Source organism: Pseudorca crassidens, chromosome 15 (assembly GCF_039906515.1).
Source record: "Pseudorca crassidens isolate mPseCra1 chromosome 15, mPseCra1.hap1, whole genome shotgun sequence".
Classification (NCBI taxonomy): Eukaryota; Metazoa; Chordata; class Mammalia; order Artiodactyla; family Delphinidae; genus Pseudorca; species Pseudorca crassidens.
The window spans coordinates 4,653,564-4,667,677 of record NC_090310.1 but is presented as its reverse complement, the minus strand read 5'-3'; the positions used below and the strand labels follow the sequence as shown (position 1 = coordinate 4,667,677).

The 14,114-nt window shown below is 44.7% G+C and overlaps 1 protein-coding gene across 2 annotated transcripts in view; it reads right to left on the bottom strand.

The window, feature by feature from the left end:
- SMIM10L3 (small integral membrane protein 10 like 3) overlaps positions 1 to 14,114 on the bottom strand; it is a 132,463-nt gene that overhangs the window by 101,449 nt on the left and 16,900 nt on the right. The window contains exons 2-3 of one of the 2 annotated variants that reach the window (XM_067705542.1): positions 4,200 to 4,351; positions 2,467 to 4,107 (exon numbers count right to left, since the gene is read on the bottom strand). In XM_067705542.1, the coding sequence (XP_067561643.1) occupies positions 4,044 to 4,107; positions 4,200 to 4,351 (216 nt within the window). In that variant the 3' untranslated portion in view covers positions 2,467 to 4,043. Of the gene's footprint in view, positions 1 to 2,466; positions 4,108 to 4,199; positions 4,352 to 12,101; positions 13,935 to 14,114 lie in introns of those variants that run through there. The other variant, XM_067705543.1, reaches the window with a different exon arrangement.

Genomic DNA, 14,114 nt, shown 5'->3' with positions numbered 1-14,114 from the left:
CGGAAGTCTGGGAGCCCCTAGGGGCCAGATGGGGTTCAGGGACCCGGAACCACGGGGAAAACGTCAGGCTGCAGCTACCCAGGGAGCGGGAGGGAGCGAGAGCTGCCTGGGCCTCATTCCCACCATCTGAGACATTTTCATTCTCACTCTAAGTGCTCCCAGTAATTTTCTGTCCAGCTTGGTAGCAATACACCCACTTAATAGCAAATCCAACTAACGTGGGTTTCCCCCATTTGTCATCTTAAATGGGGTCTTGCTTCCATTAGAACTCATAATGAATTACTTCAAGCAGCAAAGCAAAAATCTGACTCTCATTTCTTATTCTCAGTTTGTTTTAAACAATTGGGTGGTGGTGATAAGGGTCTTTCTTGGGCAAAGAACCGAGGATAGCAAGGCCGCCTCGGGTGCTCAGGGCTGTGGTGGGAGCTGGCCGTCAGCCACAAAGGGGAGGACTTGGACTTGGATGTGGTGAGGGCACGGGAGGGCGAGGAGATGGGTACAGGCCAGGGCACAGGCGGGACCAGACTTTCAGGCTGCCTGCTTTTATAGAGCAGAGGCTTCGCTTCTTTTTTTTTTTTTTTTTTTTTTTTGCGGTACGCAGGCCTCTCACTGTTACGGCCTCTCCCATTGCGGAGCACAGGCTCCGGACGCGCAGGTTCAGCTGGCATGGCTCACGGGCCCAGCTGCTCCGCGGCATGTGGGATCTTCCCGGACGGGGGCACGAACCCGTGTCCCCTGCATCGGCAGGCGGACTCTCAACCACTGCGCCACCAGGGAAGCCCTCCTGTCTTGTTTATCCTTAGACCCTGACACAGTTGCAATGAAATGAAGACATTCGCTTCTTATTGCAAATCCTGGAAAACCAAAATTACTGTTGTCAAACGCTTGGAGCCCTGGCCTGCTGGCTTCGGTCTGCTCTACGAAATTCTTAATCACCCGCTGGGCCAGTGAACCAAATTCTGTTGTCTGTTCTAATCGTTTGAAGGCTATGAGTGTGTTTCCCTAATGAGATGCCCTCACACCTTTCATGAGCCTCACGGAGCCCAGGACAGAGTTCGAGCAGATGGAGGGTAGTATTACTCATACTTGACCATACTTTGTTCATGACATATAAACATCCAGGATCACCCAGATCTAGCCAGTCTATTTTGCTGCATAGTTTTGAAGAGATGCCATGCTTTCAGACTGAAGAGAGTAGGCTTAGAATAAGTGCTCTGATGTTCTATTGTGAAATAGGAGAAGGACTGTCCTTCCCAGCCCATCTCCCCGGGACATTGCAGACCTGGCAGGAAAGCATTCACTTCCTGCCCACGACTGTGAGATGCATTATGTCACAGCGGGGATAACTTCCAAATCCTATTTTTAGAGGTGATGAGGGGGAAGCCAAGTCCAGCCTCAAGCTGGAAGGAACCCAAGGGTTCCTCCGTGAGCCCGAAGGTCTAGGGGGCAACGGCCTCCAAGACCCGCCCTAATCCCTCATGCTGTCCTCTCTCACGTTTTGAGTCCCCACGTGGCTCCACTGGGCGTGGTACAGGATGTTCTCATGAATCATCTCAAGTCCATTGAACAGTCCCAGCACCAGTGCCAAGGTCGAGCTTTAAACCTGAGTCTGTATTTCCTTCACAGTGTGCTGAACTGTAGCACACACTCCTCTCCCACAATCGCAGGCTGGGTGACAGCCTAATACAAGATGACATGTTTCCAAAGGTGAAAGATTGAAAGAGACTTCAAAACTCATTGCTATTGGACAATAAAATGCTTAGGATTCAGCAAAGAAAGGCCAAGGGATCTTCATTTTAAAATATAGTTTTACTCTGATTCAAAAAGATACATGCGGGCTTCCCTAGTGGCGCGGTGGTTGAGAGTCCGCCTGCCGATGCAGGGGACACGGGTTCGTGCCCCGGTCCGGGAAGATCCCACATGCCGCGGAGCGGCTGGGCCCGTGAGCCATGGCCGCTGAGCCTGCGCGTCCAGAGCCTGGGCTCCGCAACAGGAGCAGCCACAGCAGTGAGAGGCCCGCGTACAGCAAAGAAAAAAAAAAAGGATACATGCACCCCAACGTTCATGGCAGCACTATTCACAATAGCCAAGACACGGAAGCAACCTAAATGTCCATCAACAGAGGAATGGATAAAGAAGATGTGGTACATATATACAATGGAATATTACTCAGCCATAAAAAAGAATGAAATAATGCCACTTGTAGCAACATGGATGGACCTAGAGATTATCATACTAAGTGAAGTAAGTCAGACAGAGAAAGACAAATATCATATGCTATCACTAATATGTGGAATATTAAAAAATGATACAGATGAACTTATTCACAAAAGAAAAGTAGACCCACAGACATAGAATACAAACTTATGGCTACCAAAGGGGAAAGGTGGAGAGGGATACATTAGGAGCTTGGGATTAACAGATACAAACTACTATATATAAAATTGAAAAACAAAAAGGATTTACTGTGGGGCCTCCCTGGTGGCGCAGTGGTTGAGAGTCTTCCTGCTGATGCAGGGGACACGGGTTCATGCTCCGGTCCGGGAAGATCCCACATGCCGCGGAGTGGCTGGGCCCGTGAGCCATGGCCGCTGAGCCTGCGCGTCCAGAGCCTGGGCTCCGCAACGGGAGAGGCCACAGCAGTGAGAGGCCTGCGTACTGCAAAAAAAAAAGAAAAAGAAAAAAAGGATTTACTGTACATCACAGGCAACTATAGTCAATATCCTTTAATAAACTAATAAACCATAATGGAAAGTAATATGAAAAAGAATATATATGTATGTATGTATAACTGAATTACTTAGCTGTACGCCTGAAACTAACACAACACTGTAAATCAACTATACTTCAATTGAAAATTTTTTAATTAAAAAATAAAAATTAAATTAAAAGTTTTAAATTTTCAAAATCATGTGAAATAAAGACAAAGAGAGGATGCCAGTCTCTTTCACAGAACGCCTTCCGTGCATGTGGCCCTTGTTCAACTTTCACGTCTTTCATTCAGAGAGAATGACGACTGGCCTCGTTGTGAAGGTGAATTTTACGTGTCAGCTTTACTGGGCCCAGGGATGCCCAGATAGCTGGTGAGACATTGTTTCTGGTTGTATCTGTGAGGGCGTTTCTGGAAGGGATTAGCATCTGAATCAGTAGACTGAATAAAGATGGGCTCAAACTGGGCTGGCATCATCCAATCCACTGAGGGTCTGGATGGGACAAAAAGGGCAGAGGAAGGATATTTTCGACCCCTTCTTGAGCTGGGACATCCATCATGTCCTGCCCTCAGACATCTGAGCTCTGGTTTCTGGTCCAGGAGTGTTAAGCCACCCACCCTCCCAGTTCTCTAGCTCACAGACGGCATATCATAGCATATCTCAGCCTCCATAATTACATGAGCTGATTCCCATAATAAATCTCCTCTTCTGTATCCATGTATATCCTGCTAGTTCTGTTTCTCTGGAGAACCCTGACTGATACACTTGTGAATAAGATTAAAAGGCAGAGATTAAGACAATCCCTTTTTGTAAACACTTACAGAAAACCATGTGCAAACTCGTGATCATTTTCCCCCCTCACTTCAAGAGAATGGGGTGTTTGCCTTATACTGCTGGGTGTTAAAAGTAAAAAAAATCACACACCATATTATATTAAAGATCCTGAAGAAGGAAAACTGTCACATGTCTGTCTGTGACGGGCTATCCAACAGAACTTTCTGTGATGGTGGAAATGTTCTTTTCCTGCACTGCCCAAAGCAGTGGCCACTAGCCCCGTACAGCTGTCGAGCCCTTGAAAGGTAACTATTGTAAGAATTGAATTTTAGATTTTATTGATTTTAATTAAAATTTAAGTAGTCACAGGTAGTAGCATCTACTCTATTTGGATAGGACAGGTATAATGTCCATAACTTTAGATCCATTCAAGATCTTTTTTTTTAGTCTTTGACCACGGGTGGAAAAGTCTGAGGCTGGTGTGGCCGGTGCAGCCTGAGGTGAGTGAACATTCAAGTATGATGTGGAAGGTCTGACGTTCATCCTTGAAGACCCCCATCAACACCGAAAAGTGAACAGCGTCGTCCTCTCCAGACAAAACTTGGATTCTCTGATGTAAGACCTGTCATTTTCCCAAGGAGAAAGTCAAATATCAAATATCAGTACTTTTGTAAGAGCTGAGAGTTCCCATTTCCCCATTCATGCCCCTCGTACCTCCAGCCTTTCACTTCATTACGTAACGAGGAACCAAGAGCTGGGCTCTCCAATCTGAAGGGCTTGGTTTCATTCACTCGTTGTCTCCAGCACCTACTAGGATGCCTGGTATACAGTAGGTGTCCAATCAGCATTTGCTGAATGTTGAATGACTATCTTGGAAGGAAGTGACAAGGAAAAAACAAAACAAAACAGCATGAACAACGAACTGTGTTCTTCAACTGTTAAATCACGTCTCTGCCGGTTACCAGCTATGCCGTCTGGCCTCCGTGGCTACTCAAATGTAAGAGATCGTTCTGACTGGGAGAGCTGCTGCCTCTTCACGCTGCAGGGGTGGGAGGTCAATGAATGGATGTTATTAGCTCTCCAAATGGTCTGCTGCCTGATGGTGGTCGAAATATTCTTAGGAGTTTGAACATTATCGTTAGTTTCTCTTTTAATAAAACATCCTCATTCTAACACAACTTAAGAGAACAGTAAAAACGGGGCTAAACCATGTTCATAAAGAGAGGAGTTTTATAACATAAAGACAAGCGTTTCATGAGAAGCTCAGGCCAGATTCTGGGATCTTGCAAAATCTCTCTGAGGAGCTTTGCATATTGCGTGTCTGAATCGAGCAGGAGAGAGGGAGCAATACCCGAGCAATTTTTCCCCAAGAGACCCAAACGGAAATATCCCACAAAGAGGAAGCCTGGAGTTTATTCAGACTGCTTTTATTTTAATAAGTCCTAAGTGGTACTGAGAACATTTCCAAGAAATTAAATCGCTTGTAAGCTATTTATATATACTCTATTATCACAATTTATCATTTTAAAAAATTCCAGTAGGTCTTTTACCAAAATGCCCCAGAAAGAGCAATCATTCATTGACATTACAGAATAATAGCCGTTCCCAATATTTTAACAGATTCTGACGTTTTAGGAATATTTCACTACGAGCCACCAAAGAAATCTAAAGTCGTGATTTCTGTAGTGAAAAAAAAACGACTCATTGGTGTAGCAGATTTCCCTTTAAGGGTCTCCAAGAGGCTCTCACACATGCATCGGGCTCAGGACAAGCTCACTGTGGCCCAAGCTGGATCAGCACAGACCCAGGCCCTTCTGAAGTGGCCTGTGGGTTCAGCCACTCTGGGCAGAAGCGGATACTCTGACGAAACCACTGCTCTTGTTTTTTGTTTTGTTTTTTAAATTAATTAATTTATTATTTATTTTTGGCTGTGTTGGGTCTTCGTTGCTGCGTGTGGGCTTTCTCTAGTTGTAAGCGGGGGCTACTCTTTGTCGTGGTGTGCGGGCTTCTCAATGCAGTGGCTTCTCTTGTTGCGGAGCACAGGCTCTAGGCGCGCGGGCTTCAGTCGTTGTGGCACGTGGGCTCAGCAGTCGTGGCTCAAGGGCTCTAGAGCGCAGGCTCAGTAGTTATGGTGCACGGGCTTAGTTGCTCCCGCGGCACGTGGGATCTTCCGGACCAGGGCTCGAACCCGTGTCCCCCGCATTGGCAGGCGGATTTTTAACCACTGCGCCACCAGGGAAGCCCCACCACTGCTCTTGTTGATACAGTGTGAAAATGCAGTTTCATACTGAAAGTCGCTCTCCCGAATAAACACAAAACCACCAAATTCATGTTTCTAGCACATGGACCTTCTTGTTTCAAAGCACCAGCTAAGGGCATTGATTTAAAGAGTTACAATCTTATCACTCTTGCTGAGCTTAACAAAGCACAATGAACTGAACCAGTGCCAGCATTTTTACGTTCATTTTTGCTTAAGAATTTGGAGAAACAAAATAACTGGAAAAAAACACCCCAAGACCTTCCCTGAAACAAGACACACCCTAAGTGAACACGTGGCTCCCTCTTGTGGCAAAAGCAGACCTCACATGTCCACTGCTGGGCTTGCTTCACACCCCACCCATTCATTCCCCCTCAAATTAGCCAGCTACATTCAAATGACCCTGAATTACTAAGATTACTAAAAACACACAGTCTGGGCAGTACCGTCCCATCCACTGGGGCTGGCTTCAGTTGTCCAGAGGGAGGTGAGAATATTCTGTTGAAATAGGCCCAGAGTGATAAAGGCCCCTTAGTAAGGTAGCTACTTGACCTTCCCATCCTACATTCGACCTCATCTGCCAACTTAAAACGCAACGAGCATACGTACCCTTAGCGTCAAAAATAAGCATTACCTTCAAAACACATCCTATACAGATTTTTTTAAAAGAAAAATCAGGTTTCTTCAGTCACACCAAGAGCCGTATCAAAGTGTTTCAACTATGAAAACGTCGGGTTTTCCCACTGAGAGAAGGGGGCTCTCTGGGAGTTAACCCCCAGTCTCCTCCTCACCTGGCAGGTCCCTTGGCCCGAACGATTCTCATCCAGAACGAACCAGGCATTTTCATCCCTTGTTCTGGATCCCACTTCCTCCTCCCAACAAACTAAATCCAGAGCCAGAAGAGTTAAGTCATTTTTGGTGTCATACTCACCATATTAAAAAATGTCATGAAGAACCTAGGGGGAAGACAGGAATAAAGACGCAGACCTACTAGAGAATGGACTTGAGGATATGGGGAGGGGGAAGGGTAAGCTGTGACAAAGCGAGAGAGTGGCACGGACATATATATACTACCAAACGTAAGGCAGATAGCTAGTGGGAAGCAGCCGCATAGCACAGGGAGATCAGCTCGGTGCTTAGTGACTGCCTGGAGGGGTGGGATAGGGAGGGTGCGAGGGAGGGAGACGCAAGAGGGAGGAGATATGGGAACATATGTATATGTATAACTGATTCACTTTGTTATAAAGAGAAACTAACACACCCTTGTAAGCAATTATACTCCAATAAAGATGTAAATAAATAAATAAATGATACAAATGTTAAAAAACAAAACAGCTGATTCCAACCTTCCAAGACCCTTTGTAGAGACAGTGTGAAAATACAGGCAATAAAGAGGCAGATGAGAGAATATAACACATCCAACCCAAATCAATATATACGCAGAATCAAAGGGAGGTGTCTGGTAAGATATTCTTGTTGGGAATCCCTAATCGAGGGAAAAAAGGAGAAGCTGATTTTAACAGAAACTCTAAATGTTTAAATGTTTTAAAATTCACGTATCTGCCAAACTTACCCTGCCTACCACTCCTCTGGAGGCAGGGACCAGAACATGGTTCAACCTCTCTCCCAAAAGGCATCACAAGGCTGGAAGATGAGTTTGTTTCCCTTACCGCTGCAATCTCAGTTTCTACGTGAATTCAGACAAGTGTATGTTTACCCCATAGAGAACAAAGTACCTGCATGGAAAATAAGCCAACTCCCCTCTTTTCTCAGATCACTGTCACATAGTCGTAGGTGTTTCTAAACAGGAATGAGTACTTATCAAGTCATGGGAGGGGGGGGGGAGTGACAAGGAACAGCGCTGTCCTAGCTATGACATCCCCTTACGTGTCCTACAAAGAACTAGACTCTTTTTTTTAATATTTATTTATTTATTTATTTGGCTGTGCTGGGTCTTAGCTGCGGCTTGCAGGATCTTCGTTGTGGTATGCAGGACTTTTTTTTTTAGTTGCGGCATGCGGGATCTAGTTCCCTGACAAGGGATCAAACCCAGGTCCCCCGCATTGGGATTGTGGAGTCTTAACCACTGGACCATCAGGGAAGTCCCGGAACTAGACTTTTCGATGCATCTGAGAATTTGGTTGAAAAGAGGCAGCAACGTTAAGTGTGATGGTTAATTTTACCTCACCTTGACGTGCTAAGTGATGCCCTGATAGCTGGTGAAACATTAATTCTGGGTGTGTGAGAGTATTTCTGGAAGAGATCATTAGCACTTGAATCGGTGGACTGAGTAAAGATCACACTCATCATTTCAGGTGGGCATCTAAAACGTTGAGGGCCTGAATAGAACAAAAAGGAGAAAGGGCAATTTTGCTCTTTGCTTGAGCTGAAACATCCACCTTCTTCTGCCCTTGGACATTGGTGTCCCTGGTTCTCAGGCCTTAGGACTTGGACTGAATGACACCACCAGCTTTCCTGAGTCTCTTGTTTGCAGATGGCAGATGGTGAGACTTCTCAGCCTCTATTATCATGTAAGCCAATTTCTATCATAAATCTCCTCATATCCATATCTGTATATCCTGTTGTTTGTTTTTTAAATATTTATTTGGTTGCACTGGGTCTTAGTTTTGGCAGGCAGGCTCTTTAGTTGCAGCTCTCGGGCTCCTTAGTTGTGGCATGCATGTGGTAATCTAGTTCCCTAACCAGGGATCGAACCTGGGCTCCCTGCATCGGGAGCTCAGAGTCTTAGCCACTGCTCCACCACGTAAGTTCCTATCCTATTGTCTGTTTCTCTGGAGAATGACTAATACAGCAACTTAAGTCAAAGGAGCACAGAGACTTGCTGCTTTCACCAAGTCATCTTAGATAAGCAGCAGTGGCAGAGTGCTTGTAATCTTAAAAATAATAGAAGACAAGCTTTAAGAGCTAGAAAACTGAGCCAGTTTCCAATCTTGAAGCACACTTCTTGTTTCTGATAGAAACAGAACACTTAGTAGGTAGATGGGGAAGGGAAAACAGGTTAAGCCCACTTCCTTAAAAAAACTAAAAGCAGGGCTTCCCTGGTGGCGCAGTAGTTGAGAGTCCACCTGCCGATGCAGAGGATACGGGTTTATGCCTGGGTCCGGGAAGATCCCACATGCCGCGGAACGGCTGGGCCCGTGAGCCATGGCCGCTGAGCCTGCGCGTCCGGAGCCTGTGCTCCGCAACGGGAGAGGCCACAACAGTGAGAGGCCCGCGTACAGAAAAAAATAACTAAAAGCATTGGGATTTCCCTGGTGACGCAGTGGTTAAGAATCCGCCTGCCAATGCAGGAGACACGGGTTCGAGCCCTGGTCCGGGAAGATCCCACATGCTGCCGAGCAACTAAGCCCGTGTGCCACAACTACTGAGCCTGCGCTCTAGAGCCCGCGAGCCACAACTACTGAGCCCGCGTGCCACAACTGCTGAGCCTGCTCCTAGAGCCCACGAGCCACAACTACTGAGCCTGCGTGCCACAACTACTGAAGCCTGTGCACCTAGAGCCCGTGCTCCGCAACAAGAGAAGCCACTGCAATGAGAAGCCCGTGCACCGCAACAAAGAGTAGCCCCCGCTCGCTGCAACTAGAGAAAGCCCGCGCGCAGCAACGAAGAGCCAACGCAGCCAAAACTAAATAAATTAAAAAAACAAAAAACTAAAAGCTAAAAGCATTAAAGTTAACTGGAGAATTCCACTCTAATACAGTGCTAAGGCACAGCTCCCCTATAAAAATTCCTTGTCATGTACCTGAACAATTTCAAAAATGAACTGTGAAGAATCTACTCAAAACACAGGCAGAACAGAACTACAGCCATGCCTGCTCCTGCTCCTGAAACAAACCGCTGCTTACCAGAAGTAACCAGCCCTCAAAGATGCCTCACACCCAACGGCACAGGCTACAAAGATGAGGAGTGTGTCTGATCTGGTGGGGCCGCCTCACACCCTCCCAACTCAACCCGCAGCACTTCAGTTAAAACATCTTGGCACGCGTCTATAAAGGAAGATCATTTGTTTCAGGATAAAGGAAACTTCATCCTACGAAGATGACCTTTCCCAAGCAGTCAGGCCCTTTGCAAACAATATTCTCTAATCAAATTTCAGCTGTGCATATATACAGCTCAAGGGATAGTTTGCAGAGTTTGAAGTGCAAATAAGAGTGAACAGATGCTTTTTTTAAAAAAATAAATTTATTTTCGGCTGCATTGGGTCTTTGTTGCTGCACGCGGGCTTTTTCTCTAGTTGTGGTGAATGGGGGCTACTCTTTGCTGCAGTGTGCGGGCTTCTCATTGCGGTGGCTTCCCTTTGTTGTGGAGCACGGGCTCTAGGCACGTGGGCTTCAGTAGTTGCGGCACGTGGGCTCAATAGTTGTGGCTCGCGGGCTCTAGAGCACAGACTCAGTAGTTGTGGCACATGGGCTTAGTTGCTCCGCGGCATGTGGGATCTTCCCGGACCAGGGCTCGAACCCGTGTCCCCTGCATTGGCAGGCGGATTCTTAACTACTGCGCCACCAGAGAAGTCCAGAGATGCTTCTTTAAAAATTGATCCAATTCATCCAAGTTTCCATAAATTTGGAAAAAAGAGGTAACATTTTGGAAGCAAAGGAGAGCCAAGTAGAAGCTACCGTCCTGTGAAATGTTATTTAGGCCTCTAACTTCAAATGGTTACGTTGAGTGTACAGATTATCACTTGGATGAGGTGTGTTTCAAAGCTTCCAGCACTGGCTGGTGTTTAAAGGCCATTTCCAGCTCTGAGTTCATATGGTTTAGGAGATCCCTTAATTCTATTTCTTCTCCTTGGAAAGTTTAAGAAGAATTTAAAAATTATCTATGGCAAAGTGTAAAAAGAATCTTATAGCACATTTCTTTTCCCTTTTTTTTTTTTTTTTGGCGTGCCGAGAGGCTTGTGGGATCCTATTTCCCCAACCAGAGAGCAAACCTGGGCCTTCAGCAGTGAAAGCACAGAGTCTTATTCACTGGACTGCCAGCGAAGTCCCCACATTTCTTACTCTCTGTGAAATTATAGTAAATGGTCTATATGCATTTTAGAATACACATGCTGAGCTCCAAAATATGTCTTGCTTCGTAGCTATAAAATCAAGTCACGTAAAGAATGATCGACTTAAACGCAAGTTTCTTAATTTTTTATTCTCTATAGGCTTGCAACTTCATAATCACTTCAAGATCTCAACATTCATTCTAATGTTTAAAAAAAAAAGATTTTATGATTTCCAAATGAGAATAACAGAGTCCAAGATTTTGTGCTATACACTGTTTCTAAATTTAAAGTGATTGTGCTGCTCAATCTTTAAGAACAGAATCCATAAAGGCAAAAAAGAAGAAAATGCATATAAATGTCAGAATTTTTAAAACAGGCTTCCCTTGGCTTTCATTGCCAAAATGATACAACTTAAAATATTTCAAATGAGTGATCCCTTTTATAATTCAATCATGGAAACAATTTATTCAAAAGAATATCTTATTTCTCTAATTGCTTTTAAAATTAAAATGTTTATAGAAGGCCTTCTTTCACAGTCATGAAACTTCATACACTATAGTTATCATCACCTCTTTATCCCAGAACTTTCCACAGGAGAGGCCACCTTCAGACAGAACTGGAACCAATATAGCACCAAAGGGAAAAATTTCAGCTTAGTGTAAGTGTATTAAAAAATTAATGTAAAAAAAAAATTATTGAGAGCTTTTCCACAAAGCTTTTAGAAAAAACACACCTTATTCTGATATAACCATATGAAAACACTTCAAGTTAATTTAGTTAATGCTAAGCAGGAAATTCTGTATTTGTTGTTTGCAATTGGTTGAAAATTTACAGACTTGGAATTTACAAAGCAAAATTAAAAAAAAAAAAACGTTGATGAGTCATAGAAAGTTCAATCTCAAAGTAGCAGACTGAGTTTAAAACAAAAAGGCGGGGGGCAGGGAGAAGGTGTTGACAGGAAAACAGTTCCCATTCTGAAACACTGAAATGTGTCATCTCGTTTCACCACCCACGGGTGACCCCTAGGCGGAGTGTCCACTAACCAGGGCTTTAATCGTTCAGTCAAGTCGGTGTCCTTTTAGACCGGCTAGAGATCGCTCCTTCCACAAGGGTTCTTACTTTGGGGTTCTCTGAGCGCACACCCCCCCCCCCCCCCCGTAACCAAGGAGCACAATACTGCATTCCATTACATCCGGGGAGGAAAGTGAGAGTTGAGTTCCAACGTAACTTGACGTTATGCTTTTCATTCTCTGCTTCCAATCTTCTAAATCAGCCAATGACTTTGTGCTAAAAGACTTGCATATGAGGAGGGCAGCATTAATAATGAAGACAAGGGGAACCAAGCCTACACATGTAAAATACGACATTTATTATGCTAAAGAACAGGTTTTATTTTTCATTTCCCCAAAACACTGAAATAGCACATGGCATAGTAATTTAGCACACAATATAAACTGATAGATGCAATCAATAATTCCGAAAATGGTTAAGCCTTACTTTCGGACTCTTTAAAAACTTACGCTCTTAAGTGCCTTTTATCAAAGTGATCAACACACAACAAAAGGTGTTCTCTCAGAAAAAAAATCTTAGTGTAAGAGATACCTCGACTCCTAGAAACTGGAAACCTTCTCTAAGGGAAATGCTTGATTTTTCTCTATAACTGAGCCCCGGCAGACAGGCTCAAGCTCATTTTTTATTCTGAGTAACACTGCTAGGGTTCCTAGCTTGAGAAAGCGTTATCTAAAGGTAAGGTTAATATTGCAACTTTCACCGTAGGGCCTCCATTTAAATTGCACGTCAAGTGGAAGGAAAGGGATGTGAGAAAAGAAATCAGATTTTGCTCAAATTATTCTGCGAAATGCAGAAATGGTAACAGCTTACCATTAACTCAGCCTGGCTCAGAGTCGACTTTACAAATATCTACTCCCATTAGATGGTCAGAGACAGTCTAGGAAGACAGTATCTGGGACAGCAGCCCTTTAGGATGGGTGCTGAAGGTAAATTAAAAAACTTTGTTAAATCTTTTGATTCTAATCTGATATTTATATAGGATATATCAATATTCTCCTTGACATGGCTTCCCAACTCTGAGTGTCTTTCAAGCACAATTTAAAACTCAAAATTTTCCTTCTGATTCAACCAGCTCTCCATGAGTTTAAATTCCACTGACTTTAAGTATGTCTGGTCATGCAAACCAAAGCAGGAGCTTCATGGCTGTACCCTGTGCATCCAGACCTAATGCAAAAGAAATCATTCTAGGACAACTTTTAAAAATCTATTTTTATTGTTCTGTCTGTACCTTAACTACGGCATAAGAGATTTGCTAATTCAGAAGCTTGTAGAGCCAGTAACGCCAGTGGTTCCTGCAGATCATCTGAGGTACTTTTTACTCGTGAAAGCATTTTCTTGTATTCTCCTCTTTGCTCTGAAAACATGGGCTTTGAATGGCCAGGGAAAACACATTTTGTCTCATCATTCAAGAATATTTGGGGATGTGCGTGCAGCAGTGCAGACAGGACGGAACGTAGGCGAGAGGGTTCCGACTCAGAGTCCAGCTTCTCCAGCGAAGCGCTTGGTGGTCCATCCTCAGAAATCCCCATTTCTAACCATTTTTGATGGCACGGTAGTCCTGACCCCCAAGGCTTTCCTCTGTGGCTCCATCCTCCGGGGCTGTCAATGGCCCTGGGCCCTCCTCCCAGCCAGTCCCTACCATAAGCTCCCCCGACGCCAAAGGATGCCCCAGCAAAACGCTCTTCTGTGGAAGCAAAGAACAGATCGACAGTCTTGCTCTGAGCAGCTGCTGAAGCTGAATTTCTTCGTATTGGTTCTTGCAGATATGCAAGCACTTTGTTGCCATCGTGACGCAAGAGGCTGACCTCACTCAGATCATTTTTCATTTCCAGTGATAACTCCTCATTTTGTGAATTTCCATTTACATCAACCGCAGGCTTATTCATCCTGGAAGTTATATCTGATGGGCAAGCGCTCTCCTCCTGCATTCTCTTATACAACAGTTCTCTGTACAGTAATTTGTCCAAGTCATCGCCCGCTCCCTTCTCTTCTGCGAGGCAGGTGCTCAGAGTCCCCCTTCCGTCCCTCATGCTGTGGGTTCTCTGACACCCTGAGCCCCAGGACACGCCTGTCAGTCCACAGAAGGCCTTCAATGGATCTCAATATGAACCTGGAAAAGACCAACAAATTAAAGTGTAATAATGAAGACAGGGTCTTAAGAGAGTCCACACAGCTATTTCCCAACAAATACAAAGATATCTTTGACAGTCTCTGGTACCCCAAGGATACCTACACTGTGATAGAAAACAGGATATCAACCTACCAACCTACCAATTAGAAACCACAACAA